General features: G+C 55.8%; 15 protein-coding genes across 15 annotated transcripts; 9 read left to right on the top strand and 6 right to left on the bottom strand.

The window, feature by feature from the left end:
* Positions 1-123: 123 nt before the first annotated feature.
* On the top strand, positions 124-1,822 carry GCG54_00006663 (Diacylglycerol O-acyltransferase 1; the record flags this gene model as incomplete). Its single annotated transcript, XM_045406662.1, has 4 exons — positions 124-403; positions 456-496; positions 546-1,551; positions 1,602-1,822. 4 exons carry the CDS (start codon positions 124-126, stop codon positions 1,820-1,822), a joined length of 1,548 nt encoding a protein of 515 aa, XP_045269914.1.
* A 153-nt stretch (positions 1,823-1,975) lies between these two features.
* On the bottom strand, positions 1,976-2,854 carry GCG54_00006662 (Protein-S-isoprenylcysteine O-methyltransferase; the record flags this gene model as incomplete). Its single annotated transcript, XM_045406661.1, has 1 exon — positions 1,976-2,854. One exon carries the CDS (start codon positions 2,852-2,854, stop codon positions 1,976-1,978), a length of 879 nt encoding a protein of 292 aa, XP_045269913.1.
* Positions 2,855-4,725: 1,871 nt separating this feature from the next.
* GCG54_00006661 (putative maltose O-acetyltransferase) lies at positions 4,726-5,584 on the top strand (the record flags this gene model as incomplete). Its single annotated transcript, XM_045406660.1, has 3 exons — positions 4,726-4,901; positions 5,006-5,128; positions 5,182-5,584. The coding sequence occupies 3 exons, from the start codon at positions 4,726-4,728 to the stop codon at positions 5,582-5,584; spliced, it is 702 nt and encodes a 233-aa protein (XP_045269912.1).
* Positions 5,585-5,643: 59 nt separating this feature from the next.
* GCG54_00006660 (uncharacterized protein) lies at positions 5,644-6,132 on the bottom strand (the record flags this gene model as incomplete). Its single annotated transcript, XM_045406659.1, has 2 exons — positions 5,644-5,764; positions 5,822-6,132. The coding sequence occupies 2 exons, from the start codon at positions 6,130-6,132 to the stop codon at positions 5,644-5,646; spliced, it is 432 nt and encodes a 143-aa protein (XP_045269911.1).
* Positions 6,133-6,487: 355 nt separating this feature from the next.
* Positions 6,488-8,536, top strand: GCG54_00006659 (uncharacterized protein; the record flags this gene model as incomplete). The annotated part of the gene is made up of 1 exon (XM_045406658.1): positions 6,488-8,536. The coding sequence occupies one exon, from the start codon at positions 6,488-6,490 to the stop codon at positions 8,534-8,536; it is 2,049 nt and encodes a 682-aa protein (XP_045269910.1).
* A 665-nt stretch (positions 8,537-9,201) lies between these two features.
* On the top strand, positions 9,202-9,702 carry GCG54_00006658 (uncharacterized protein; the record flags this gene model as incomplete). The annotated part of the gene is made up of 1 exon (XM_045406657.1): positions 9,202-9,702. The coding sequence occupies one exon, from the start codon at positions 9,202-9,204 to the stop codon at positions 9,700-9,702; it is 501 nt and encodes a 166-aa protein (XP_045269909.1).
* A 262-nt stretch (positions 9,703-9,964) lies between these two features.
* GCG54_00006657 (uncharacterized protein) lies at positions 9,965-10,138 on the top strand (the record flags this gene model as incomplete). The annotated part of the gene is made up of 1 exon (XM_045406656.1): positions 9,965-10,138. The coding sequence occupies one exon, from the start codon at positions 9,965-9,967 to the stop codon at positions 10,136-10,138; it is 174 nt and encodes a 57-aa protein (XP_045269908.1).
* Positions 10,139-10,467: 329 nt separating this feature from the next.
* GCG54_00006656 (uncharacterized protein) lies at positions 10,468-10,953 on the top strand (the record flags this gene model as incomplete). Its single annotated transcript, XM_045406655.1, has 1 exon — positions 10,468-10,953. One exon carries the CDS (start codon positions 10,468-10,470, stop codon positions 10,951-10,953), a length of 486 nt encoding a protein of 161 aa, XP_045269907.1.
* A 114-nt stretch (positions 10,954-11,067) lies between these two features.
* GCG54_00006655 (uncharacterized protein) lies at positions 11,068-12,153 on the top strand (the record flags this gene model as incomplete). The annotated part of the gene is made up of 2 exons (XM_045406654.1): positions 11,068-11,620; positions 11,741-12,153. The coding sequence occupies 2 exons, from the start codon at positions 11,068-11,070 to the stop codon at positions 12,151-12,153; spliced, it is 966 nt and encodes a 321-aa protein (XP_045269906.1).
* Positions 12,154-13,250: 1,097 nt separating this feature from the next.
* Positions 13,251-14,184, bottom strand: GCG54_00006654 (uncharacterized protein; the record flags this gene model as incomplete). Its single annotated transcript, XM_045406653.1, has 2 exons — positions 13,251-14,105; positions 14,161-14,184. 2 exons carry the CDS (start codon positions 14,182-14,184, stop codon positions 13,251-13,253), a joined length of 879 nt encoding a protein of 292 aa, XP_045269905.1.
* Positions 14,185-15,668: 1,484 nt separating this feature from the next.
* GCG54_00006653 (uncharacterized protein) lies at positions 15,669-16,979 on the top strand (the record flags this gene model as incomplete). The annotated part of the gene is made up of 2 exons (XM_045406652.1): positions 15,669-15,767; positions 15,837-16,979. 2 exons carry the CDS (start codon positions 15,669-15,671, stop codon positions 16,977-16,979), a joined length of 1,242 nt encoding a protein of 413 aa, XP_045269904.1.
* Positions 16,980-17,185: 206 nt separating this feature from the next.
* On the bottom strand, positions 17,186-18,076 carry GCG54_00006652 (Protein RTM1; the record flags this gene model as incomplete). The annotated part of the gene is made up of 2 exons (XM_045406651.1): positions 17,186-17,865; positions 17,926-18,076. 2 exons carry the CDS (start codon positions 18,074-18,076, stop codon positions 17,186-17,188), a joined length of 831 nt encoding a protein of 276 aa, XP_045269903.1.
* An 860-nt stretch (positions 18,077-18,936) lies between these two features.
* On the top strand, positions 18,937-20,284 carry GCG54_00006651 (Lysine biosynthesis regulatory protein LYS14; the record flags this gene model as incomplete). The annotated part of the gene is made up of 2 exons (XM_045406650.1): positions 18,937-19,002; positions 19,079-20,284. The coding sequence occupies 2 exons, from the start codon at positions 18,937-18,939 to the stop codon at positions 20,282-20,284; spliced, it is 1,272 nt and encodes a 423-aa protein (XP_045269902.1).
* Positions 20,285-21,005: 721 nt separating this feature from the next.
* GCG54_00006650 (1-phosphatidylinositol 4 5-bisphosphate phosphodiesterase 1) lies at positions 21,006-23,195 on the bottom strand (the record flags this gene model as incomplete). Its single annotated transcript, XM_045406649.1, has 2 exons — positions 21,006-21,529; positions 21,581-23,195. 2 exons carry the CDS (start codon positions 23,193-23,195, stop codon positions 21,006-21,008), a joined length of 2,139 nt encoding a protein of 712 aa, XP_045269901.1.
* A 1,337-nt stretch (positions 23,196-24,532) lies between these two features.
* GCG54_00006649 (uncharacterized protein) lies at positions 24,533-26,311 on the bottom strand (the record flags this gene model as incomplete). The annotated part of the gene is made up of 6 exons (XM_045406648.1): positions 24,533-24,967; positions 25,021-25,625; positions 25,687-25,868; positions 25,894-25,985; positions 26,067-26,138; positions 26,225-26,311. The coding sequence occupies 6 exons, from the start codon at positions 26,309-26,311 to the stop codon at positions 24,533-24,535; spliced, it is 1,473 nt and encodes a 490-aa protein (XP_045269900.1).
* Between the last annotated feature and the right edge of the window lie 1,063 nt (positions 26,312-27,374).

Raw genomic sequence — 27,374 nt, 5'->3', positions numbered from 1 at the left:
TAAACTTTCACCTATTCCCCCAGTCGTCATCCACCGCTGTGGCACTATTTTCTGTCGTCTTCTGTTCCCTCCATTGCTTCATTCTCGACCGGCCTCAATTGCGCTCAGGACGTATTGCCCGTCATGAACACGGCCACCGTGACGAGCGTCGAGAGCTCAACCATGACCACCACTCTGCGTAACACGAGCAATGGCAGACCCGAGCCGAAGTCCGCCAAGTCGTCCGCCTCCGCCTCCGCTTCCGACAACCAGCGCTCGACCGAGGAGCTGAGGAGAGCGGTCCAACGGAAATACAGACACGTTGCCGCCGTTCACAAGAGCGTTCGCCCTTCCACCCTGAGCCATGACTCCAACGCCGCCCCTAGCTTCCTCGGCTTCAGGAACTTAATGGTAATTGTACTAAGTATGTTCATCGACAACACCGCGGCTTGACGCCCTTGGCTGACATGATACAGTTGTCGGCAATCTTCGTCTGATGATTGAGAACATCCAAAAAGTAGGCGCACTTCTACAGTAATCCTAGTCACGTCACTGACACGCCGTAGTACGGGGTATTGATCTGTATTGGATGCCACGACTTCCGCAGACAAGATGTGCTTCTTGGCCTGGGCCTCTACGCCCTCATCCCTTGCCATCTGTTCGCCGCCTACCTCATCGAACTAGCCGCTGCTCAGCAGGCTAGAGGTCTGAGGGCCAAGTCGAAGGACGGAGCCGCCAGCCCAACGGAAGACCAGCGATCTCGGTTCAACGCAACATGGAAGGTCATTGCCTGGATCCATGCCGTAAACATTACTCTCGCCCTAGCCATCACGACATACATGGTGTACTTCCATATCCACCACCCCTTGATCGGCACCCTGACCGAGCTCCATGCCATCATCGTGTGGCTCAAGACGGCCTCGTACGCCTTCACGAACCGAGACCTGCGACATGCCTTCCTGCACCCCGTCAAGGGCGAGTTGGCAGCCATGCCCGAAATCTACGCAAAGTGCCCCTATCCGAACAACATCACGATGGGCAACTTGGGCTACTTCTGGTGGGCGCCCACGCTGGTTTACCAGCCCGCATACCCGAGGACGGAGAAGATCAGATGGGTGTTTGTCGGCAAGCGCATGGCGGAGGTCTTTGGCTTGAGCGTCTTCATCTGGTTCGCCAGCGCTCAGTACGCTGCCCCGGTTCTGATCAACTCACTGGACAAGATCGCATCGTTGGACGTGCCCAAGATTCTGGAGCGACTGATGAAGCTCTCCACCATCTCCCTGGTCATCTGGCTCGCCGGCTTCTTCGCCCTCTTCCAGTCATTCCTTAACGCCCTTGCCGAGGTCACCCGCTTTGGCGACCGTTGCTTCTACGAGGACTGGTGGAACAGTGAGAGTCTGGGTGCTTACTGGCGTCTGTGGAACAAGCCCGTATACACGTACTTCAAGCGTCACGTCTACTCTCCCTTGATCGGCCGTGGCTGGAGTCCTAAGGCTGCTCAGCTTGCTGTTTTCTTTGCTTCGGCGGTGCTCCACGAGGTTCTTGTTGGTGTTCCGACCCACAACGTCATTGGTAAGTTATGTATCAACACCTGATCGCTGCATGGAGCTAATCACAACTAGGCGTCGCCTTTGCCGGCATGTTCCTCCAACTCCCTCTCATCGCCCTCACCACCCCGTTAGAAAAGATGCAATCGCCCACGGGCAAGATGATTGGCAATTGCATCTTCTGGGTTTCCTTCACCATTCTCGGACAACCGTTCGCCGCGCTCATGTACTTTTACGCCTGGCAGGCCAAGTACGGCAGCGTGAGCCGACAGATGGCCTGCGCGAGAAGTTCTTAGACTGTGTTTTATTATAAAGACGGGGGCCGGGGAGGGCGCTCACCCGTCATTTCTCATGTGTCTTATCTACTGGGTTATAGAAAAAATAATAATACTGGCGCTGTTTTGACACCATCTTACACATAATATACTTGGCCAACACGTTCCGTCTCATCATCCGCAAAACGGAATCAAGGTCCCGACGCGCCTGCGGTACTGGACGTAGTCGTCGCCAAAGAACCTAATCAGGAGCTCCTCCTCGTGGCGTATCCTCTTGGAGAAGAAGAACCACAGCACGCCCGCGTAGCCGAGCAGGGAGACGACGTTGCCCATGACCAGCTGGGTGCCGATGGCCCACCAGAAGAAGCCAAAGTACGACGGGTGCCTGAACCACGCATAGATGCCGGCCGTGACGAGCTTGTGCGACTCGGTCTTGTAGTGCTGCACGGTGTGGTTGAAGCTCTCGCCGGCGGTGATCATGGCCATGGAGCGCACCGTCTGCCCGACGACGACGAGCGCCAGGCCCGCGGCCATGAGCAGGGGTCTCGAGCCGAAGGGCGCCCAGACGGAGTCCCTGAAGAGGACGTTCGTGAGGAGGCACTCTGCGAAGGCGGTGGCGTGGGCGATTGCGTAGGCGGGCCAGTTGGCGGTCAGGAGGAAGGCGTGGACGGTAGCCTGCGGGGTGTTGAAGGCGGCCGTGGTCCAGAACTCGAGGAAGTGGAAGAGGGAGAGGGCGGCGAGGAAGAAGGGGAGGCGCCAGAGCGGGGACGCGGTCGTCGTGAGGATGAGGGCGGTGGAGAGGAGGCCGGTGAGAAAGGCCGCGCCGAGGCAGAAGGCGCGCAGGGCGATGCCGGCCAGCGATTTGCGCTGGTGAGGGTAGAATTCCTGTCCCACGGGCGCGGGGGTGCCGGGGGCAGGCGCGGGACGGGAGTCGCTGAGAAGAGAGTCAGTTTCTGGCGGTGGTGACGATGATGATGGGGTGTCATCGTGGTGGTGATTCAGTAATCTGGACGGGTCTTGGTAGAGGGGATTCACGTGTCTGCGGGAGGACATCGTGATGGTGGGGTCTTGGTGTTGAGGGGTCGAGGAAACAGTTGCATGTGCTGTGCGGGAGCAGAGCCGTCCAGGGGGGGTGAGAGCAAGGCAGGTAGGTCAGGGTCTGAGGACGGAGATTTCACGGCGAGATCGGGCGGGTACGAAGGGAGCACGGAACCGAGGGAGGGGCTGCTACTTACACCCGACGAAAGCTTGTCATTGTGCGTATGTCGTGTGCCTCGTTGGCGAGAGCTAGGTAGCTTGCTTCAATGATCCGATGTCAAGAAGGAAGAGGTGGTGGTGGGTGTCGGCACTCGACGGTTTAGAGTCCGCGTTAGACTGGGGGCCGCGGGACGCGGGGACGGTAGGCAGAGGCCGTGACACTTTGAGGACAGGTACCTACCTAGGTACTTGATGGTCAGGTCAGGCAGGGGGGTTGGCAGGGACGGAGAAGGGTGGCGGGCGGCTCTAGCTCCTTGTGTCCGTCATTCCATGCATGAACGACCTCGATCTGTATCGTTCGAGTGCGTATGGATATCCTCTTTCTATTCGACAATCCTGTTCAGCCCTAGTTCAAAGCGTAGAGAGAGGTGTTGTGAGTGAGTAATCGCCGGCTTCTGGCACTGCAACTGTGTCGAAGAGCTGGTGGAAGTCTGTTCCCTGCAGCGGGCGGATTCGGTTGCGCTGTAATGCTCGGATCTTGCGACGTGGAGGCTCAAAAAAAAATGACAGAGTGGACAGCAAAAGAGGATCAGCAGAGATGGACCAGAGAAAGGAAAAAAAGGGGAGACTCGACGTTGGAGTTTGTGGAGAGAGTCGGCATGCAAAAAGGGACTCCGAGGTCCCACTTCAGCCTGGGCAGGCGGACTTTGTCGTTGCATTCCCTCTTCTAGTGAATCCCACAAGGACAAACGCCGTCTCCAGTGACCACTTCGGTGAGGGAAACGGTAATAAACAGTGGGTGTGCACTGCGTGTTTGGAAGTCTGGAGGACAGGACGGGTGGGACGGGTAAGGCCAAGCGCCCAGCGCGGGCCGAAGGTCAGGGGCGGATGACGCAAGTGCGTGGACCTTTTCTCTATTCTGCCCCCATCAGTCGTCGTCTGTGTCTGTCTCTTGCTGCCGTGTGGCTCCATGTCTCCTGCGGTCTTCGCTGCTGATGCTGCTGCCGCTCTAGTTTTTTGCTTCCAGGTTTCCATGCTGTACTTTGCGCTTTGGGCCCTCGACAAGGGAAAGCACGGAAAGCAACAGGTGCAGGCAGCATGTCGCCGCCTAGTCGTAAGCACCTGGGCTCTCGTTATTTTAGGGTGTTCGGGCTCACCGACACTGACGCTGGACCTGGACTTTTGCTCTTCTTCTGATCATGGGTACACTTTCGAAGAGCAGATAGACTACTGTAGCTCGAAACGGCCGGCAACTAACTCCCGAGATCTTTGTCACACTGCGGTGTTTAATTCTTATCCTGGCGGGGGAGTAAAAAAAGAAAAAGGGAAAACAAGAGACAGACCTGTCATAGGGCTGGTTTTGGTTTCTCTTGTTTGGTTTCTGTTTCTTCTCTCCATTAACACAAAAAGTTGTTGTTGGTCCCTTTATCTCTTGGAGGTTCTATTTCTGCAACCCGAACTACACCACGTATCTGCACCGCATATCTCTCTCTCCATCTTGGCTTGCTCCGCCTGCTGCCCCCCTCGTCTTGTCCTGCCCGTCTCGTCAGTCTTCGCTCCTCATCTCGCTTCGCGTTGTTCCTTGTCCGTTGCCCAACGAGTAGGAACGCGACTCTTGACCGTCCTCTTACATAAATCACCTCATAAGTGTTCTGCTGTACAGTATACACTACACCGACAAGCCGTCGCCTTCCCCCCCTTTCACCACACTCATGCACAAGAAAACCATGGACATCCGCACCATCGACAGGGAAGAGAACCGCCGGAGGATGAAGAATGGCGAGCTTTACCATGCCTTCACCCCGGATCTCATTGCGGATCGGAAACGCTGCCAGGCTGCCTGCACCAGGTTCAACAACGCCGGTGACGTGAGCCGCCGCACGCTTGTCGGCATGTGGAAGGAGTGAGTAGTTCCGCCTCCATTTTATTCTATTTCTCTCGGCAACCCTGAAGCCAACCCCTCGGCTCTTCTTTCCCGTCTTGAGATGCAGACCTAACCCAGAACAGCATCAACGGGGACACAATCCCTCTCCCTCCACCGCGGGCCCGCCGTGACGAGGACGACGCCATCTTGGAAGACTGGCCGTGGGTTGACGCCCCGATAAAGATGGACTACGGCTACAACGTAAAGTACGCATCTGGCCCCTCGCAACCTGTCTCGTGTCTCGTCTCACCGTCCGTAGATTCGGTCAAAACGTCTATGTCAACTCTAACAGTACATGGATCGACACCTGTACCATCACAGTCGGTTCGCGTACCCTGATTGGCCCTAACTGCTCTTTCTACAGCGGCACACATCCGCTCGATCCCACGCTCCGCAACGGCACTCGCGGGCCGGAGAGCGGGAAGCCCATCACCATCGGCGACGATTGCTGGATCGGTGGGAATGTTATCGTGCTGCCAGGCGTGACCATCGGAAAGGGTGTGACCGTCGGGGCGGGAAGCGTCGTGACCAAGGACGTGCCGGAACATGTCGTCGTCGTTGGCAACCCGGCGCGTGTCGTTAAGGAGATTACGCCGTCGCAGCCGACGAACGGTGCGGTAAATGGGTTATCGGCCACCATCAATTATAGCGCTACTATGTAGTCTTAATGCCTTTACGCGTTTGTTCAACATATCTGTTCGTGTGCGTATGCATGTTTTGTTCAGAGTCCGCCCTGAATGGAGAAGGACGAGATGATGAGGACGAGGACGTTGATAACGCCCCAGAGAAGGGGAACCCATGTGGACATCGAGAAGTAGCCGGCGTTGTAGACCGCACCGAGACTGTAAAGCCGTGGGTTAGCTACGTTGTGTCGTCGACGGAACTTTGCATGCACTTACATCAACCCGACGACGCTCCCGGCACACAACGCCTGCACGCCCGCCACGAAGGCATAGAACAACGGCACCGCCCATAGATAGGTCAGCGATCCGCGCTTGTTCGTGTGCATCGCGATCGTAATGGCGGCGGCGCCCATGTGCACCGCGGCGTAGATGATGAAGGTCCATATCACCGTGAAGCGCCAGATGTCGCGGATGTAGAAGAGGCTCCAGCGGTGGTCGTCCGTGAGGTCCCGCAGCTGCCAGTTGATGCTCGGAAACGACGGAACCTTGTAGTTCGTCGGCGGGTAGTTTTGCGCGCGAGAAGACATTGCTATAGGGCGGCCCTGAGGCTCGACGGGAGAGGAGACGATATGTTGAAAGTCGGTGGGTTTGGTGAGCTTTGGAGGCGCAGTGATTGCAGCTGCTGATCGTCACTACCGGGGTTGGGTGTGGGATGTTGCAGGGATGGCGCAGCTTTGGGGGAAGCTTGAGGTGTGGCTTTAGGGGCAGTTCAGGTGCCTCGGCAAAAACGCCCGCGCCAGTCCCGACGTCCTGCCATCGGCATCGGCACCGTTGATTACAACCACCGCGACCCAACAACGGCCGCTTTCGCTGCTCCTACCATTCAATACCATCGCGACATTCGCCCCAGCCTCTGGTGAGCCGACGCGATCGCAGCCCACGATGCCGGCCGACAGACTCCTCAACACGGTCCTGCAACTTTACCAAAACGTCCACGATGACCGCAAGACGGATCAGATAGTCGGCTCCACGACGACCCTCCTGACGACACTCTCGAATCCGCTGAACCTCGGCGTCCTTACCTCTCAACTTCTCACCGCGCCTGCGATTTGGCAACGTCACGATGGCCTGCGGACGAGCTTGCGAATCATCAGCATCTACAACAGCGCCGCGATACGAGTGCGACAGAACGAGATTGATAACGTCAAAAATGCCCATGGCCCGCGGCAGGGCGGAGGCCTCGGCTGCGACACATGGGTGCGCGCCGTTGCCAAGGGCGCGGACGATCGGTCCAATCGATGGCAGCATCTCCTGGTTCTGACAGGCGTCTTGATGGGCATGGAGGCGAATGATAGACAATCTCTATCGAGAGGCTTGCGGAATACGCTAGAGGAAGCCGTTGTCACGGCTGCAAACCTCGCTTTGGAACGTCAGGACGGGCCGTTCGCCTCGGCCTCAGTCGTTCTGGCGCTCAACTACGTCTTTCCGTTTCTGTCCGACTTTCACCAGAGCGTGATTAATTGCAACGCGCTCCTACCGATCGCGGTGTTGGCCATCACCGGGGATGACGGCTTTCAGGACGGCCGGTTCTTGGATGATATCCGCCGGGACGTGAAGCAGTACGGACAAATGGTCGCGTGGCCTCCCACCTCCCCGTCATTTGCGCTGCTGCAGACCATCGAGGGCAAACCCCTGATGGGCGGCATGGGACCGTTGTCCAAGCTGGCAGGTTTCGCTGCCACCAATGCGACTGACTCAGCAATCGTGCTCGACGCTCAGGATGCTTTGATGGAATTCACACAAAAGATACTGCGGTACTGGCAGCACAACCCGCTATCAACGGTTGACGGCGCCGAAGAGACGGCGCGGTTGGAGCAGAACACGCTGGAGGCGACGTGGCCGGCTTTGTGGCAGTTGCTGAAGAAGACGATGTATGCGACTGTTGCCGTCATGCAAGCCATCGTCGGCCGGAGTCTTCTTGACCCGCGCATGAGGAACGATGCGATCGCCCCGCAAGTGGCCACCAAAGCGTTGTTCACCCTGAGGAACTTATTCTTCATCTCTTCACGACAAGGAGCCAACGCATTCCAGGCTTACCAGTTCACCTACCTGACAAGTTTGGATATCCTCGCACGCTTCCCAGACGCGTGCGTTGCGTTCTTGGAAGAGACCAAGCCGCCCCATGCTGGGACGGTTCCTCCCAGCTTCTATGACAGGACTCTAGATCTTTTCTACCTGAACGTGGCGGAGCACCTGCCTCTCAACATGCCCACAGAGGCGTGTGACGCTTTGATTGTTCGCCCGGCGACGGCCTACCTCACCCACACCGGCGGCCTGACGTCCACAATGGTAGAGCTTTTCGAATCCGCCCATAGCGCTACGCTGTCTGTGCTGTCTTGTCCTCACAACAGCCCGCTGACGGTCGGTCTCGTTCCCTTTTACGTCGACGCCCTATTCGCATCCTTCCCGGCGCAGATCTCAACACGCCAGTTCCGTGTGGCCTTCAAGACGGTCATGCAGATCGTCTCCCCGCCATTCCCGATCTCTCTCGCCGAGCCGCAGCTTTCCGAAACCCTCCTCGAGATGGTCCGCTTCAAGGCCATGGATGCGGACACCGCTCCGCTCCCCCTGACCCAGGACGTCATCAACCAGGCCGAGAAGGGGCTTTCGCCTCAAGAGCCCATGTCAGAACAGAGCTCGCTTGTTCTGACGCTCATCGACTCGTTGCCATTCCTGCCCCTGCCTCTTGTCGAGGACTGGTTGACGTTGACAGCGCAGTCGATGAATGAGATTGCCGATCCCGTCCTGCGCCAGCCTGTCAAGGACCGCTTCTGGGAGGTGCTTGTCAGCGGCGAGATGGACGTGGAGAGGGCGACTATTGGCGTCGCGTGGTGGACAACAAAGGGGGGACGTAGGTTGGTCCTGGGTGAGCAGCTGGCCCCTGTGATGAGCGGTGCGATAATGGATGAAGGGAGGTCCAGTAGACTATAAGACGAGGAGAGTGGTGGTCGCTGTATGGGTTATGATGGTAATATGTAAGCGTTCTATCTTCCTTGGGTACTTTTAGGTGCATGGTTATATCCAACACGGTTTGATGCATGCAGATTATGGACCTTGCCTTTCTCCCAGCCCGTCATATTGAAGTCAGGTGGTGATTCCGTAGTAATCCCTCAGCTTCTTGCGAAAGGATTAAGTCAGGTTCAACCAGCCCGTGGGCAATGTCCATGTACCCTCTACGGGCACTTTCACCTGTGCCTTCTCGCGATTGCGGAGAGCACTGTAAAGACCCTGCTTTTCTGGACTTGGCAGTCACAAGCACTGTGCACGGCCAGAGGTCTCAAAGTATGGCGCAGGTGCGTCCAACAATCGGTATGAGGGACTTGGCAGCTTATTCCACCCTGATTCGCCCGGGACGCAATCCTCAGCCGCACAAGGCTGGTGGCAAGATAAGGGCCCCCCTCCTTTCCTGTAACCATTGTTCTAGCGAGGTGATGGCATTGGTCTTCATTTTTCTTTTCCGCCTCTAGGAACCAGTATGTCAATCCAGAGTCTATGCCCGCCCCTTCCTGTGCTCCGAACGTCTGACTGTGTCGCAGACTTCTCATATCGCTGAATGGTCGGTCGAACGTTCGAGCATAAGCCTGACTGGCCGAAAGATGGCACAGCAACGGGGTCACGATGATTACAAGGTGGCATGGATCTGTCCGCTGGAGGTCGAACAAATCGCTGCGCTGGAGATGCTGGATGAAGAACATCCTGCTCTCCCCAAGTCCCCAGCAGACCACAATGTGTACAGTCTGGGGGCCGTCAATGGACACAATATCGTCATCGCCGGCTTATACCAACCTGGAAACTGTTCCGCGGCTACGGTCGTAGCACAGATGAGGATGACGTTTCCTAATCTTAGGTTCTGTCTTTTGGTGGGCATCGGCGGTGGGGTTCCAGTCGAAACAGACAACGGGATGATTCGCCTAGGTCATGTTGTGGTCAGCAAGCCTGCGGCTGGCCATTCTGGCGCTCTGCAGTATGATCATGGGAAAGCGAGGGATGGCCATTTCCAGCGCATAGGAGCCCTAGCACCGCTGCTGGCAGTCCTTCTCAATGCTGCACAGGACCTGGAAGCAAAACGAGCAAGACTGCATATTGACCTAGTGTAGCAAAACGTCAGCCGGATTGACATAAGGCGTTGTGGCCTGCGATGGTTCCAGTATCCCGGTATGATGAACGATTATCTCTTCCTATCACACTACACCTATATTACATAGGGAGCGCCCTGTGCAGTCGCATGCGACCCATTGAAGCGTATATCTAGAGCGAGTGACGATGACGAGACGTATGTAATAGTTCATAGAGGCAATATTGCATCTGGGGAGTTGGTGGTGAAGGATGCAAGGCTAAGAGACGCGCTCGCTCAACAACATGAGCTTTTGTGCTTTGAGAAGGAGGGCGTGGGGGCTATTGCTGACTTCCCTTGTCTTATTGTCTGCGGAATCTCTGATTACTGCGATTTGCATAAGAACGATAAGTGGCATGGGTATGCGGCCGCTACGGCAGCTGCATATGCTCGGCAGCTATTCTTTCACTTGCCGGTAGATGAAGTGCAGCGGTGAGAACATTTCCCTTATGATTTAATTGCTCGCTGGCCTTTAGGTATTAATCATAACCTACGCAGACAACCCACCATTGGAGCCCACCCATACAGTCTCTCATTCGTGTTGCAAGGAGTCAACAGCGTGAACAACTTTGTCGCCAGGCAAGCAGAGCTTGGACGCTTATACGAGGCGTTGAAGTGGACTGAGGATCGCCGGGTCGTTGTTCTGCATGGTCTGGGCGGCATGGGGAAGACCCAGACGACGATAGCGTACGCGAAAAAATATCGACATGATTACTCGGCTGTGATATGGCTTGACGCAAGCGACGCCATGGCGCTGAAGCAGAGTTACCAACGAGTGGCCCGGCAAATTGCAAGCGAGGTTTCGTCCATCGTATACATCCATGACGCTGTTAATAGTCTAGACCTCGATGAGATGGTGGTGGCAGTCAAGCGATGGTTGGACGAGCGAGAGAACAATCGCTGGCTGGTGATCTACGACAACTATGACGACGTTGACTTTGGTACACGAGATAATTCGGAACAGACTACTCAACATATTGCAACGGAAGACAAGGATGATGACGGCGGGACAGCTTCGAAAGCATACGACATACGCCCTTATTTTCCGAACACCGAACACGGCGCCATTTTCATCACGACAAGATCATCGTCCGTAGGCCGCCTCGGACGCAGTATCCAGCTTGAAAAGCTAAGCGACATCCAGGACTCTCTGAAAATACTGGCATCAACCTGCGGGCCCGTCGATTTAGCCGATGGTAAGTCTACAAACGCTCCATCGCTCTACTTGGACTAAGAGAAACGGCAGATCCTGGCGCCAGGCTACTTGCACAAAAGCTCGATGGTCTTCCACTCGCACTCGCAACAGCCGGGGCTTACCTGAACCAAGCCTCAATCAGCTGCACGGAATATGTCCGAGAAGACATGGTTACGACTACACGAAGAGAGTCAACGCTTATTAGAATACGATCGAGCATTATATTCTACGTGGAATGTCACTCTCCGACATATTCAGCTGCAGAATCAACAAGCCGCTGAACTCTTTCGACTGTGGGCATACTTCGATAATCATGATCTATGGTTCGAACTGCTACATGCAGGAGGTCAAAACAAGGAGCCAATTTGGCTTCATGGATTGACGGAAGACAAGCTTAGTTTTGCCGCAGCAATGAGAGTTATCTGCGCATACGGACTAGCAGAACCATATGCACATGGCCACGAAGGCTTAGCATCAGAATCGAGAGGATATAGTATGCACACGTGTGTTCATGCATGGACGGCACATGTTCTCAACGCAATATCAAGCCCAGAGCTGGCAAACGTAGCAATACGATGTATAACATCGCACGCTCATCGTCGCACTGAAGCCGAGTTTTGGCTAGTGCAAAGACGACTCTTGCCACATGTCGACCGATTAATAGCGACAATCGATAGAGACGTCGAATTTAGACCGTCGGTGTGCAGTATATTTGGCAAGCTCTACCGGGATCAAGGCCGACTTGTAGAAGCTGAGTCAATGCTCGAACAGGCTCTTCGAGGCCTCGAGAAGACTCCAAGACCAGACCAAGTATTACGAGTCTCAGAGGTCTTTCACAGTCTTGGCGAGCTCTACTCTGATCAAGATCGATTGGACGATGCAAATACCATGTATGAACGAGCTCTCCAAGGCCTTGAGAAGGCAGTTGGTCTACACCACAAGGACACACTTGCGATCATTAATAGTCTGGGGCTTTTGTACTCCAAACGAGGGCAGCAAGAGGTTGCACAGGCCATGCTCGAACGAGCTGTACAAGGCATTGAGAAATTAAAAGGGCCAGACCACCCACACACACTTACGGCTATCTATAATTTAGGCGTTATCTACGCCCGAAGAGGCCAGCTAGAGGATGCCAAGATAATGTATGAACGGGCTTCCGAAGGCCGTAAGAAGCTATTGGGGCCAGATCACCCGGAGACATTGTCGCCGATCCACAGTATGGGCTTACTCTACCATTAAAGAGGTCGACTGGAGGATGCCAAGATAATGTACGAACGGGCCCTCCAAGGCTTCCAGAAGGCACTTGTGCCAGGCCACCGGAATATACTCATGGCCACGTCTTATTTAGCCGACATCTTCAAAGATCAAGGCCAACTTGAAAACGCTATGATGATGTGCGAACGTATTCTTCAAGCATACGACACGATGCTAGAGCCAAGTGTCTTAGAATTCTTGGTTCCGGCTTTGAATAGGCTCCAAACTCTCGCCTGCTTATTCGAAGAGCAGGGCGAAGCATTCAAAGCCATTTCATGTTACCAACAGGCCCAAAACGGGTTCTTGAATGTATTTGGACCAGATGACGAACGATACGCCTGTATATGTGGTCAGATTAGCTCCTCGCGGTCTTCAATGGAGGAGCTAATCATTACCCCTGGTGCAGCTCAGGCAGAATGCCGGGAGATCGACCGATAGGCAAAAGGTTGAGCCCTGGAGAACAGATAGATGGAGTAAAATCAACGGACCACAGAAGCGTGTGTTGATTGAGTGATGTATATCACTCATGGTGATTATCAAGACGATTGAAGAGTATGAATCCGCCGAGCAGGGTCCTCGATAGGCCTCTTGCTACAGACTCCGATTCGTCATCGACGAGTAACGAAACACAGTGCGTTGTTGTACGCAAAGACAAATCACAGTTGTAAAAGGATGAATCACTTTTGGTCAGGTTAATAACGCTTTCTTGGGTGCTCGAAGGTCCCGGAATATATCTACTACAGCTTCACACCAAACGTTGTTACATTAGAATGCTTGGTTGCCACAATGACTAGCATCTTCTTACCCTCCCACTAGTTTTCATCCGTAGTCGTCATCCCGATGAATCCATGGCATGCGAAAAGTTAGAGACTTACCATGCCCGCGATGGTTTTTGTATATCAGCGAGATCGGCACAGGTACGTGTAGGCAAATCACATCTGGCGTTGAAGACACACCCACACATCACTGCTAACAGTCAAATGGTAAACTTCTTGGTCATTACGTTGTATTAAACTCGCTGGGCCAAGCTAATAAGACGAAAAATCTCACAATGCGGAGAAGACATTACAAAATCTGAAGGCTTAGTAGTCATCGTTGCCGTACCCCTTGGCCTCTCTCTTCTCCTGTCCCTTGCTCTCGAGCTTGTCGCTGTTGAGGAGGTTGCCCGCCTTCTCGAGCACCTTGCCGAGCTTGCTGTCGCCGCCCTTGTTGCTGCTGCCGTAGCTGTCGTCATTGTCACGACGAGAAGAACCGTAGCTGTCGTCGTTGTCGTTGCGGCTGGACCCGTAAGAGTCGTTGCCGCCGACACGACCTGACGATCCATAGGAGTCGTCGTTGCGGCCCGTGGAGCCGTAGGAGTCGGAGGTGTTGTTGTTGCGGCCGGAGCCGTATGAGTCTGTGTTGGAAGACCCGAAGGAAGAGTCGTTGTTCTTGCGGCCCGAGGAGCCGTAGCTGTCGTTGTTGCTGTCGTTGTCGTAGGTGCGGCCCTTGTTCTCGGAGGCGTTGTAGGAGAGGGAGTCGGCGCCGGCGAGGTTGGAGGAGGTTGACTCGCCAAAGGCGGAGCTCTTCACGTTTGAAGAGCCGTAGGAGTCGTTGTCCTTGCGGGAGGAGCCATAGCTGTCATCATTGCGGGATGAACCGTAAGAGTCGTTGTTGGAAGAGCCGTAAGAGGACTCGTTGTTCTTGCGGCCGGACGAACCATAGCTGTCGTCGTTGTCGCGACGGGATGAGCCGTAGCTGTCATCATTGCGAGATGAGCCGTAGGAGTCGTTGTTGGAGGATCCGTAAGAAGAGTCATTGTTGCGGCCGGATGAGCCGTACGAGTCGTCGTTATCACGGCGGGAGGAGCCGTAAGAGTCGTTGTCGTTGCGAGAGGAGCCTAAGCCGGAGCCGGTGTTGGAGCCGTAGCTGTCCTCGTTCCTGCTGGAACCGTAAGACTGGAGATGTGTTAGTGGCGTGTAACTTGTAATATAAAGCTGAGGTTGAACCCACGTCGTCGTTTCCACCGTAAGACATGATTGCTATGTTTTTGTTTGGAGGAAGGGAGTGATTGTAGATTGGTTCAGATGATTATGAGATGATTGGGACGTATACCCAACAGATGAGGGGCTTCGAAGGGGTATTTAACGGCCATGACACCTGCAGCATGATGCCAGCGACAACGGTCTCACTCTCACATGTGCGCTTGGCAGGAACCTGGACCCTCCCGATCGACAAGGCGGTGGCCCATCGGACGTGTGTGTATGGGGGCCGCTAGGAAACGCATGTTTACGACATTTCTGGGAGGCCCTACGTGCTCGGGGAATGATGGGATGGATGGGACGTTGAAGCTTGATTTGGGGAGGTCACTGCCTTGCCTAGCTGAACCTGTTGGAGGTACAGAAGCAGGTTCGTGATACGCGCCACTTGGCAAGCGCGATTTAGGATGAGGAGAGCTTGTTTGGGGAAGCCCTAGGCTCTTCTCGGTCTGGTCTGGCGAAGCACATCCGATAGTGTAATTGTCCTGTGCAGCTCAGCTTGTTATGGGAGGGGGGGCAAGCAGGGACATGAGAGCTGACGATGGGGAACCACAGACTGGGACCCTGATCGGCGGGAATAATGAAGACTCGGAAGGACGGAATGCGTTCCCAGCTTGCCGTCGGGGGCCCCTCGGCGACATGTCAGACGTGCGGCATACTCAATTGCCAGAGGAAAACAAGGCAGCGCGTCTTCCTATCATTGATTAGAGATATTGCAGAATTGAGGGCGACACCAGCGCGGGTGTCGTGACGGACTGACGTCCGATCCACCCACATGGCGTCATACCGGAGACCATTGCGCAGGCCTCCCCGAGATGGTGGGATGGAGAACTGGTTGGACGCTGTCCAGGTGCCAGTCCAGGTGGTGGAGGGATATGTCATTGCGGCAGAGACAGCCAAGAGCTGAGGTTCTGGGACCGAGTGCCCGCACTAAGGCAAAGGCCGCATGTTTTAGTGAACGTCGTTGCCGTTTACCCCGCCATCAAGAGGAAGAGACGGAGGGAGCGTTTTCCCTGGGAGCTGGCAGATTTCTCGCGAATCGTTGGTCCCACGTTCTTGGGTCCCCTGTCTTCCTTGGAGGCTGCTGTCTTGAGGACGGCACTGGCGCTTATGTAACCAGCTACAGGGCACCTACCTGGCGCTAAGGTCCCTTTCCGTTGGTCTGGTGGGTTCTTCCTGACACCTTCCAGCTTGACAGGGATGCTGCGGCGCGAATACGTGTATTCGGTAAAGCTCAGAGACAATTTCCAACGACTAGCTGACATGAACCATCCCGCGTCCAATCAAGCTTCCTTTCGAGATGAGAGGCGATGCTAAGCTTCAGGGTCTTGCACTGCCACCCATGCCTGGATAGTTCCGTCGACCGAAGCTGGACCGGTTCCTGGCGATGCATTCTCTCCTTCACCACTCGTTCGGCGGCTTTGTGATCTGTTGGTCTGTCAATGGAGCCGGCGCCAGAGCCCGCCTTGATCGAGGATGAATATGACAACACCCTTGCCTGAATCTCGCGTTGCCAAGTATCACCAGATCCGGCATCACAAAAAGTCCAGGCGAGGATGTCTTGAATGCAAGACCAGGCGTGTAAAGGCACGTTTGCCCTCGCATCGCAACCAGGCGAACAGCAACAAATCACTAACACGTTGTCCGTAGTGTGACGAGAAGAAGCCGACATGTTCAGCATGCGCAAGGCGAGAGACACAATGCCATTACATGGAGCCAGGCCTCCGAAGGCCCCCTGGGCAGGAGAAGTCCGGCACTGGCAGTCCTCAGACAGACACCGACGACGCATCCGCCAACCATCGCCAGCCGTCACCAAGCTACGAAACCATCTACACCCCAGAACACTTGCTGCACCTTCGCCTCCTGCACCACTACAACACCTGCACGGTACAGTCCTTCACCGACGCCTTCCAGCTCGAGGGCTTCAAGTCGGAGGTCCTCCGTCTTGAGGTCCCGAGCCTGGCCCTCCAGCACCACTACCTTATGGACGCCCTCCTCTCCGTGACCCTCCTTCACCTGGCCAGCACAGACTCGTCCACTGACCTCCCCGTCACCAAGTACCGAGACCGCGCGGTGAGGCAGCTTCGGCAGCAAGTCGAGCAGGTATCAGAAGACAACGCCCGGCCCGTTTTTATGGCCTCACTTTTGCTGTCCGTGACTGCCCTCGCAGCCGATCGGCACACGGGCTATGATGGAATCTGGCTTACGAACTGGCTTGCAATGGCCATCGGGCCGCGGATGATGATCGATGGACTCAGGAAACAAGTGTCGCTCCGCCCCACGCCGCAGAGGAGTATACCGCTCGAGCACGCTGCCCCTGTAGCGATTCCAATGGATCTGGAAGATGCCCTGCGGATGGACGAGGACGACGAGGATTGGGAGTTTCGCGAAGACCTCCAACGTGCGGCTCTCGGGATTGGGAAGCTGTTTGGCTCGTTGGCTTGTCCTACCTGCGATGGCTGTGTGGCATTCAAGGCCAGGGCGTGGCCATTCTCGTTCGTCTCGTCGAGGTTTGTGGACATGGCTCGTCAACTGAGGCCCAGGGCTTTGGCCGTGATGAGCTACTACCTGCCCTTCTTCCACTGGTTTCCCAAGGTTTGGCTTTACGAGGACGTGGCTGTCCAGGAGATGGAGAGGATTGCTTTAGCGGTCGGGAGCGAGTGGGCTACGCCTTTGGCTGCCCCAAAGGTTGCTGTTAGGGTTAAGGATACAAGCCTCTTGAAGGAGTACCTTCTTGGGCTTGTGTCCCGGGAATGTCTTCGAGACGAGAGTGCTTTTGAAGGATTTGTCTGATTATGGTTGATAGAACCGAGCAATCGGGAAACAAAGGAAAGGTATGTATTATCTAATGTTCAGGAGTACCCCTGATTCTAACGTGGGCGGTTCAAAATCAGAAACCGACGAGACTTCTAGATACGGCTACTAGTCATACAGCCCAAGCTTGCTCGCATAGCTGGTCATGGCGGGGTACTGTATTCACAGCACACCTCCCAGGAACATCAACCATCCATATTCTGCATGGCCATAATCTCCTTTTTGCCGGGCACATACTTGGCGGGGTGGAAGACCGCCGTAACAGCCGCGACACCGAGCATCAACAGCGCGTCAAAGATGTACAAATACACCTCTGTCGAGAGAAGGACGCCATCGTTCCCTTCGACATACTCGACGAGTCGAAACAGCGATCTCACGAAAATCAGACCGCTTGCGACGTAGAGCACGCTCATCACTCCCCTCCATCCTCTGATGTGCCTCTGCCAACCCGAGTTGGCTTCTTCGTGCAGGACAGCGGGCGGCACGCGGTCCAGGAGTCGACGATGGAACACGGCGGCCGCCACGACGAAGAGACCAAAGAAGATGAGCTGGACGGCCAGGCCGAGCAGGATAATGGTCTTGCCCGTGTTCATCGAATTTGCCTGGGCGAGCAGACCCGCGCCCATGACCTGGACGAGGAAGGAGAGGACGTCGCCGACGACGAAGATCTTTGTGAGGCGCGAGGGCTTTATCGGGGAGAGGGGCGCGCATTGGAGGTAGAGGATCAGACGGCCGAGTACCATGTAGATCGAGGCGGCGAAGAGGGCGGGAGCGACGAGGAGGCAGAGGGTCTGGATCATGAAGAAGCCGAGATTTCCCGTATCGGTGGAGGAGAGGAAGCGGCCTAGATATCCCGCGATCTCGACTGATGGAAATGTTTGTTAGTGGTGATTTGAGGTTGTGTGGCCAGTATGGGATAACGTACGGAGACAGCCGATGATCAAGGGGATAAAGTACCATGCCCGCCGGCGGACGATGATAAATACGTGCCATGCGCACCCAACGACGAAGCCAATCAAGAAGATCATGGCAGCCGCCCCTGAGGGAGAGTACTTGTAGAGGTTGTAGGATGCCATTGTCGGGTTCTGGAGGGAGGAGGACTGGCGTGTAAGTGAGGTTGCGAAGACGGAGCCAAGGAGTAAAGACTGGATGATTTGAATCTATAGACTGACTCTTGGAAGCACAAAAAAGAAAAGCAGCGTTATATACAAATATTCCATTCGAGAACTTTTCACCCCATCCTACAAGTTCCACCGCATCTCTCCCTATCTCGTCAAGCAGCACCATCTCGCATCTCGCACTTCGCATTTCGCACTTCGCATTTGGCTATCGACACGGTGCAGTCGCTAAAGTCCACACGCATCCCACGCTCCTCATCGGCCCTTTCCGCCCCACCACGGAGTATTCCATTGCATTGCACCACAAACGGGGAGGCTATGTTTGGGAAAAAGCCCAGTTTGAAGGATGGGGGCCAGTCTCTACAGCAGAACCCATCCTGTACGCATGAGATTGCGTTGTGGGGAGAGGCTCTACACTCTCCCAGTGTAAAGACCCCCGATACAGCGTATCAGGACGTCCAGCACGCCTAGTGAGTCCATGTACGCTAGCAAACTCAGCCCCTCCGGTGCCCGGGGTTCATCTGAAGTCCCGGGCTTGCCCAGCGCCCAATTGGACTTACCTAGGTATGTAAACTTCTGCCCACATTTTCAAGGCGTCGCCTCAGACCTCGCTTTCGCATTACAAGACCGAGGGCTGAAAGCATGATCCTTTTTCTCCCACCCCATCACTTCATCCTCACCCCCTGATATCTCACACGTTGAACAATGATGATAATATAAGCAAGAACGCGCTGTCGAAGGAGAACTGACACATACCGGCAGTACGGCACACCCACCACACACACCACACATATACGACTCATATACGACACCTGAATATGAACCGCCGTGCTCATAAAAAGTCGAGGAACGGCTGTGTTGAGTGTAAACGCAGGCACATCAAGGTGAGGATTCCCATGAGGTTACCTCACAACAGCCCACGAAATATAGCTTTGCCTTTACTGACATGAAGAACTCAAGTGCGATGAAACCCGCCCCAAGTGTAAAAACTGCACCATCATCGAGCGGGACTGCGTATATAGGACGCCGCCCCCGGCAGCGGTGCCCGCAGCAGTCCCCGCGGTAGCACCCGGGATCGGCGGCGCTGAGGGTGGTGCCGAAACTTTCCCCTCGGGTCCGAGTACGCCGTCCAATACCGCCGGATGCTCACCCTTTGCCGACGGCTCCTCCGGGACGCCGGCGCAGCAGCAGCAGCAGCAAGGCGTGTCGCCCCTCGCGTTCCCGGACCCCTCCGTCATCCGCTCCGGGCCGCAGGTCAACATGGACCACATGGAGCTCCTCCTCACCTTCAAGCTCGAGCTCATCATCCCGGAAATCGACGAGCACCTCCGCGAGTGGGGCAGCCGGATCACGCTCAAGGCCGGCGTCGACGCCCCCTACCTCATGCACGAGATCCTCTCCGTCTCGGCGCTGTACCTCTCCCGCGCCAGGCCCGACCGCAAGCAGTACTACACGGAGCAGGCCGTCCAGCTGCAGATGGAGGCCATCTCCCTCTTCAACTCCTCCACGACCAGCAGCTTCGACATTGACGACTCCAACTGCGTGCCCATCACCATGTTCACCTCCCTCCTCGGTCGCCACCTCTGCATCGACGCCCTCGCCACCCCCGCCGCCGCCGGCCTCGACGCCTTCCTCGACAGCTACCTCAACTTCGCCCGCCTCCGCCAGCGCGGCGCCCACGTCATCCGCAGCGCCCGCGCCGCCCTCGAGAGCTCCGAGCTGCGGCCCTTCCTGACCTGGGGCCCGGGCCTGCAGGACCTCATCGGAGAGGGTCACGCCTGCGACGGCCTGCAGGAGCTGATCTCCGCGGCGACGACCCTCGACGCCACGTCGGCCGCCGCGTGCAGGCGCGCCGCGGAGCTGATCCAGGTGTCCTTCGACAGCTGGGAGAACCGCGGCAGCGTCCCCGGGCAGCAGCGCATGGTGCAGATGATCTTCACGTGGGCGTTCCTCGTGCCGGAGGAGTTCGTCGCCATGCTGAGCGGCCGCCGCGCCGAGGCCGTCGCCGTGCTGGGGTACCACGCCGTCATCCTCCACTTCGCGCGGGACATGTGGCAGATTGGCGCCGCCGGCGCGCAGCTGCTGACCGCGGTGGGGGAGCACCTCGGCCCCGGGTGGGAGGAGTGGCTCGCGTGGCCGCGCAGCGTTGTCTTTGGACAGACATGAAGAAGCCTCACGGTTTTGGGGAGAGAATTCCCAAGTGGATCTTTGGCATCAAACCGGTACTAAGCCGCTGACGGCGCAGAAGCTTGTGCCAAGGGCCAAGGCGCTGGTCCGTCCCTCGTGACGCAGGACTCCCGACGGTCCTAGGGAAATGGGGGTGCATTCAAGATGCCTTCCGTGACCGACGGCGGGGTGGGAGGACCATCTCGAAGCACTCTGAGCCTTGGCCTAGTCAGGCTGAAGCGAGTGCACGCGGTGATGGCCAGACGAGCGCATTCGACGATGGCGGCGGCGGATTGCGAACGACGAGTGCCTCGGCTTTGAAACAAGTCGTGGCTGTTGAGAGCGCAGCATCCGTCACGCGCGGCCGCTCAGGAGAGTGTGTGGAACGATAGGCACAAACATCAAGGCCCATCGGTGGTAAAGAGACTAGGTTTCCTGAGCCATCAACGCCATGAGTCGATAAAGATCGACTGGTGAAAGGGATTCCAGTCGCTGTCTATGAGCGTACTGTTAGCCACTGGTCATGTCACCAGCAACACGATTGTTTGGGGACGCTCCAGCTAGATAGATCAGACGGATTGATCGGCACTATATGTCAGAGCTACCCATAGTTCTCTGTTGACAAGCCAGAGATCTTGCAAGGAGGAGGAAAATATGATTTTAACGCTGCATGCTACGCTAAAGACTACCCCTGAATGATACTCAAACCGATGAGCTCAATTTAGTAAACCTTCTTGGTGATCCTCACAAGGATCACACTATCCGTCAACTTGCCGTCACAATCCATCAGATGAACGAAGCGGAATCCGCCCCTCAAACGGTCCAGTCTCACAGCCGCCCACGCAGCCAAGTCGTCCCGTCCGATCTCGTCGTCTCTAACGGTGAATCTCACAAATGTCAACTCCTCCACGACGCCTGGCACGCCCGTGAATTTGAGCTCCTCGCCCTTGAAGTCGGGGTCGATACCCCTGTTGGACTTGGTCTTGGCCTTGTACTCGCCCTCCTGCTCGTGGCCGTCGTTCTTGATGTGCGCGCCGGGCAGGCGTTCCTCGGGGGATTCGACGTGAATCTCAACCTTGACGTAGGGCTTGAAGCCGGAGACCTTGGTGTCGCCAGGAGGAAGAGGGAGGTTTTGGGCAGCCAGGACGTCGATTTGAAGGTCAAGGGTCTTGTATGCGATCTGCGGCACGTCTTTTGCCGCGTCGGGGGCAGGTGGCGGTGAGCCGGCCTTGATACAGCGGTAGCCTGTTCTCATCATTAGCATAACATCACACTACTAGACAAGAGGAAACTCACCCTCGGGCTTCAAAACATAACCAGACGTGCCCGCGAACATGGCCTCATTGAGCATCATCCCCTCGTCCCAATTCTGCCAGTTGAGCGCAACAATCTGGATGCCCCTGCGCCAAAAGACAGGAGCGTCTAGGTTGGAGGACCCGATACGCAGGCCAGAAGGATAAGCCCTCATCAGGTAGTGCCTGTTGTGGTGGAATAGAATTTCGGGCTGCTTCTCGTGGACCTCCATAACGCCCTTCTCCGACAGCGAGAAAATGTGCGTTGGCATCGACGCCTCAGGCTGCGCGAGTGACTTGAACGAGACACCCCGTGTGTAGATGCCCAGCCTGCTCAGTGCCTGAATAATCTTGGACTTTTTCTTGTTCGCGGCGGCAGCCTTCTGGTGAGGGGCTTCACCAGCTGCCGCGTCGTCACCCTCATCCGATTCCACAGCGTCACCCGTCGGCGGTGCGTACTTGACCTTTACCAAGATCTTGCCCTTTAGGTCCGCCGGTCGTGGCAGTTCTGCAGCGTCGACGTCAGGTGTCGGTATCAACAGGTCCGTCCAGCAGTCTTGCATAATCTTCACCATGACCTCCTGTTGTTGTGCGCTACAGTGAACCTCCAGGCTGACAATCAGGGGCGTGTCCGACGCGACAAAGCCATAATCGCGAATGGTCTCGCAAACGTGGCGGAAGGGGACCTCCTTGGTGAGCGTGTATCCGTGGAACACTTGAGGCTCGATGCCGTATGGCCTAGGTGACGGCGTCTTCACCAACTCAACCTCCAGCCCTTCAGCGGGCGGACTTGTCGTAGTTGTTGCATCCGTTACCGGCTTCATGGTTGTTGCATCCGTTGACGGCTTCGTAGTCGTTGCATCCGCTGCCGACTTCGTTGTAGTTGCCGCCGCCGCCGCAGGCGGGCTGGTGCCCTCCTTCTTCTCGATCCTCTCATCCATCTTCTTCCCCAGAGACGTCTTCTCGAGCCTGCTGGACAGTGAACTCGGCATCTTATCCTTGAGCCTCGACAGTCGGCTCTTCTTCACCTTGGTCCCGGCAGCAACCTCCTCATCGCTGCTGCTGACCGAGGTGCCATCCTCATTATCGGAATCATCGCCGTCCCAGACGTCAATCTCGATGCATCGGCACCCTCTCTGCAACACGTTCTTGTAGGCATGCGTGCTCGATTCACTGTACAGCTGGTTTCCGGTAAGATATGTGTTGTGGCTGGAGCTGATGAAGTAGCTCGACAGGGGGTAGGTCAGGTCCGTCTCTACAACAGGGCGTGTGATGGCGGAGTGAGAAGAGGTCATGTAGTCCAGGAAACCATTAAAATCCAGCTCCTTGTCCGAAACGCCCTCGATCGCCTTGAGATGCTCAAGGGCTTCCTCGTCGGCTTGGACGTTCTTGACAAAGGATGCGATCTGCTCCTTGTGCCATTTCTGATCGTCCTTGCTGGCGTGGACGTTGAAGATCTTGGTGAGGTGAGGCAGGATAGACTCGTTGAGTGACTTGACGGTGCGGTGATGTTCGCTGGCGCCGCCGCCTGCCTGGGGCGTGGAGGTGCCCGTTCCCGTGGGGGACACCGTCGGTTGGGTTGTGGTTGCGGTTGCGGTTGCTGCTGCAGCGTCCGCCATGGCTAGTGTCGATGTTGAAGGAGCAAAAAGAGGCGGTGAGGTTGGCGATGATGAGTGAAATAGGTTGTAGGGTCTAGGGAGAGGACGAACGAGTATCGCAGGCAAGTGAGACGCCAGATGATGCAAGCAGGCTATGAGATACAGGACGCGTCTCGTATGCTGGTGTCAGTCAACCAGTAAGCGTGGTTGAGCCGCGTGGTCGACGTCAAAAAAGAGATCGTCTTGTTTTGTTTGAACCTGAGCCCGGTTTTTTTTTTATAACATGTGGCAGTACGTCAACCCGCCAAGCAGCGATACGTGGGAGAAGAGGACAGAGGAATCTTGTTTCCCGACCCGCTCCTTTCGTAGTGCACAAATTGCAACCGAGCGACGATCCAAAGGTGCTCAGCTGGGCGGCAAGGGTCACAGAGGGAAGGGTCGAAGCTGAGTGGTTCCTCATGTGAAGTGTCCCCTGGTGATGCTGCCCCCCTCCCCTGAGCTGTCGGGGTCACGACGTGTGGTTATGGCGTCACAGGGTTCTGGCCTAGCCGATCTTTAGCGGTAACAGGCCCCCGGTCCAGCCCAGACCGCTGGGCTCTAGCTAGGTAGCTTCTCAGCTGGGCTCTGTCCTTTGGGGGCGATATTAATAGCGAAGCCCCTTATCGATAGCAACGACCTGGACACGATGGAACCCACGACCCCGCCAAACCCCTTCCTCTACCCCTCATTTTAGTGCCGGAATGTCGGTCTGGCATCCTTGCACCTGAAACCTCTGGTATCTCTCGGACCTGTGGTCGTCGTATGTGAAAGACGATTAGTTTGTGGTGATAAGTTATCGTGATAACTATACAATTGGCATTTGACTCGTTCACTTTGGTCTGATGTTGGAATGACGCCAAGGTCTCGGAACTGCTTCCCGACGAGCATGAACTTGCAAAGTGCGAGGAACGGGCCGCACCCGTCGTGTGTGGGCCAAACTCATGCTCAGGTCGCCTTCATCCCGGCTCTCTCATGTGCTCTCCATTTGGGTCTGTTCATGTTCCCGGAATGCTAATTCGAATGTCGTTTATTCGTAATGTATCGCTCATAAGTGTCGTCAGGTCGTAAGGCGTGATAGTGACAGTATGTACATATCCATCCACCACAACCCCCCTCGCCTCTGAATGTTAATGTTATCGTACCAAGAAACTCACCCATTATTTCCATACTTCCTCCTCTTCTTTCTCATCTTTTTTCCTGCCGTCTTTCTATCCATGTCCCTTTTTCTTCGCAGCTATTGCGCCGCCGCCCCTCCTCTCGCTTCTCTCATTGCTTCTGCTTCCTATTCACCAGTCAACTTCTCTCCCCCAAAACACCTCTCACGGCCGGATTGGCGATGTTACTGACGTCCACGTATTGGCCTTGCTCATCGTCCGCTTCCTCATCATGGCCATAATGTCCGCCTCCATGTGCTCGATGTTCTTCTCCAGGTCGGCGTCCTCGACCGCAAACTTGCCTTCCCGCCGACGGTCGAACATGATCCATCCAACGACGATGACGACGGTCAGGGGTATCGTGATTGCAAAGTAGACCCAGAGCGATTTCGAGATGACGGGATCGGCGTCTTTGGCGAAATCAAAGAACGTCATGCTAAAGACCGAGGCCAGGAAGGTGCCCGGCAGGAACACCGCACCGAGCAGCGAGATCGTCTTCATCGCCGTGCTGTCCCTCTTGCTCGCGTGCGCCAGCCGCCTCTGCTCACCAGCCATCTGAAACTGAATCTTTGACTCTCGCTGGGAGAGCAAGTTGTACAGCTGTCCCCGAGTCAGCACATCTTACCCGCTCTCCAGGGAGGCAGAACACATACCGCGCTTCGCTGGATATGGAGTCTCTCCAACGTGGTCGCCTGGTAATTCTCGATGCCCTTCAACTTTATCTTGTAAAAGTCCAACCGAGCGTTCATGCTACGGTGCAGCTTGTGCAGCTCTACCGTGAACTTATCCATCGGCACCTTGTGCTTGAAAAGCGCCATCGCAGACTCAAGCTCCTTCACGACCTCCCGATACGCCTGCGGCCGCTTCCACAAGACCTGGCTGTGGCACTCGACCAGGTCCCGGCTGATGGCGTCGACTTCGAGATACCCGTCCTTGCTGACGTACCCCTCCTCGTCCTCGATCTCGTTGCGCATGCTGACGGCATGCTCCAGCCTGCGCAGCCAGTCTCGCGCATCGCGCTGCTTCTGGTCATTCTGCGACGAGAGGTCGTGGGAGAGGATAATGACGGGGAGCAGCATCGGGTGGCCGACCTGCTTTGCGCAAAAGCTGAGGTGGCGGATAGCAGCCACAATGTCGGAGCTCGGGGTGCCCTTGACATACCCCGACGTGATGCCCGTCTTGAAACGGTGTGACAGCATGATCTCCCATCCTCGGGTTTTGCCCTTCTTTCGCACGTCGGACTTGCGAAAAATGATTTCTTGGGTTGAAAACGTCAGTGAAAGACGCAATGAGGGGAAAAGAGAAGAAAAAAAACTCACGAAGCGTCGGGTCGTCGTCTTCCTGGTCGTAGGCGGACCAGAAAAAGGGACCGACGACGCTGGTCCCCTCAATCGCCCTGTAGGGCAGCCTCATGGCTCTTACCATGGACTCGTAAGCGTCTGCCGTGAACGAGATTGTATGAGGGGTGAAAGTGTCTTTGTGCTTGGCGTTCTTCTGAAGTCTGTTCCAAAGTCAGTCTCTCTTACCCCCAGGTCTCAATTGAGAGAGTTGCCAACACTAAACGAATGCCACTCATCAACTCGACTCCCTCCTTCACTTTCGGCGGCTCGAATGCACCCTGAAACGAACACAGCGTCAGCCCAACACGGCGCTCATCACGCGTTCCGGACAGTCTTGTGACTGGGCCCGGCGTACTTACCCGTCGATACAGGAAGTTGTCAAACTCATCCATTGTCAGAGGATGCTCCTCGCACGAGTCGTAAAACGGATCCTGTTCAATTGGCTCAGTCTCAACCCACACGATGTGTCTCCGGTCTCATCGTCAAATTCCTCCAGACCAGACAGCCTTGCTCTTACCGAATAATTGAGTATCTCAACATAGTGCGTCGCCTCGGTGACTTGGCGGCACTTGCTGACATGCTCGCGGAACATGTAGTCGTCCATCTTGAACCTTCGAATCCTCTCTCTCGATTGGCCGTTCAAAACAAACTCACCAATCTCTCAAGAGACGAACAGAAAAGCCAATGAAACAGAACCACGGCTACGCCAAAGGAGTTAAGGGGAAAAGAGTTTTGTAGGTTCCTGCAGGTCGTCCATCATGGCTCCAGACGGACTCCTTTCATAAGCCGCGCCCAGCCCCGTGACTTTCCGCCATGTCTGCAGCACAAGCGGTCGGGGGAACGGGTCCAGTCCGGTCCATCATCCATGGATCCAATGCAATCTGCACCTCGAAGCCCCCCTGCCAATTGGCCGGGAACACCACCCACAGCGCCCTCGCTCACTGGACGTCGCCCTTCCACAGCGGCCTGCGCAGGGGATTTTGGCGGGCTTCCAATGTCGCCTACGAAAAGCTTGTAGCGTCCCTCATGGACACCGTCCCGCTGCCCTGGCCATAATCCCCGCACTCCACCCTGTCACCGCCAGAACGAACCGTTGCTCCCTCTGCATTAATAGGCCCGGATAAGAACCCATTGGAGCTTGTTTGGACGCTTGGCTCACGGTTGCGTGGGGGTGTGTCCCCTCTAGTGCGGTGAATTGGAGCTGGACGTCGAGAATCCAACCCGGAGCACGAGAGAGACGCGCAGAGATGCAACTCAGCACGCACGTATCCCATGTCCGTCATCAGCATGTGCTGCTTTGCGGTTAGTAACTTGTGGTAACCAAATGCCGTGGCTAATCCATCTGGAGCTGTTCCTGCAGTGGTCTGATCCCGCGGCCTAGGTAGTCAAAAGGTCTAGACCTCGTCCTAGTCCACTAAACGGGATGTGGAAGATAATCGCTGTTAGGTATTGATGTATCCAAATAATACGGCGACGAGTCTCGTCTTGTTGCACTTTTCCATCTTCCAGGTCCTTTGAAGCCTCCAACCGACCCCCCCGTCATTGCTTTCCTATCCATTTTCCAAACCACCAACCAGGCGCCCAAAACNCCGACCCCCCCGTCATTGCTTTCCTATCCATTTTCCAAACCACCAACCAGGCGCCCAAAACAGTGCAGACATGATTTA

The sequence above is a fragment of the Colletotrichum gloeosporioides genome (assembly GCF_011800055.1).
Source record: "Colletotrichum gloeosporioides strain Lc1 chromosome Unknown consensus_10, whole genome shotgun sequence".
NCBI lineage: Eukaryota > Fungi > Ascomycota > Sordariomycetes > Glomerellales > Glomerellaceae > Colletotrichum > Colletotrichum gloeosporioides.
Note: the sequence above shows the minus strand (reverse complement) of the source record. Positions and strands in the feature narration are given on the sequence as shown.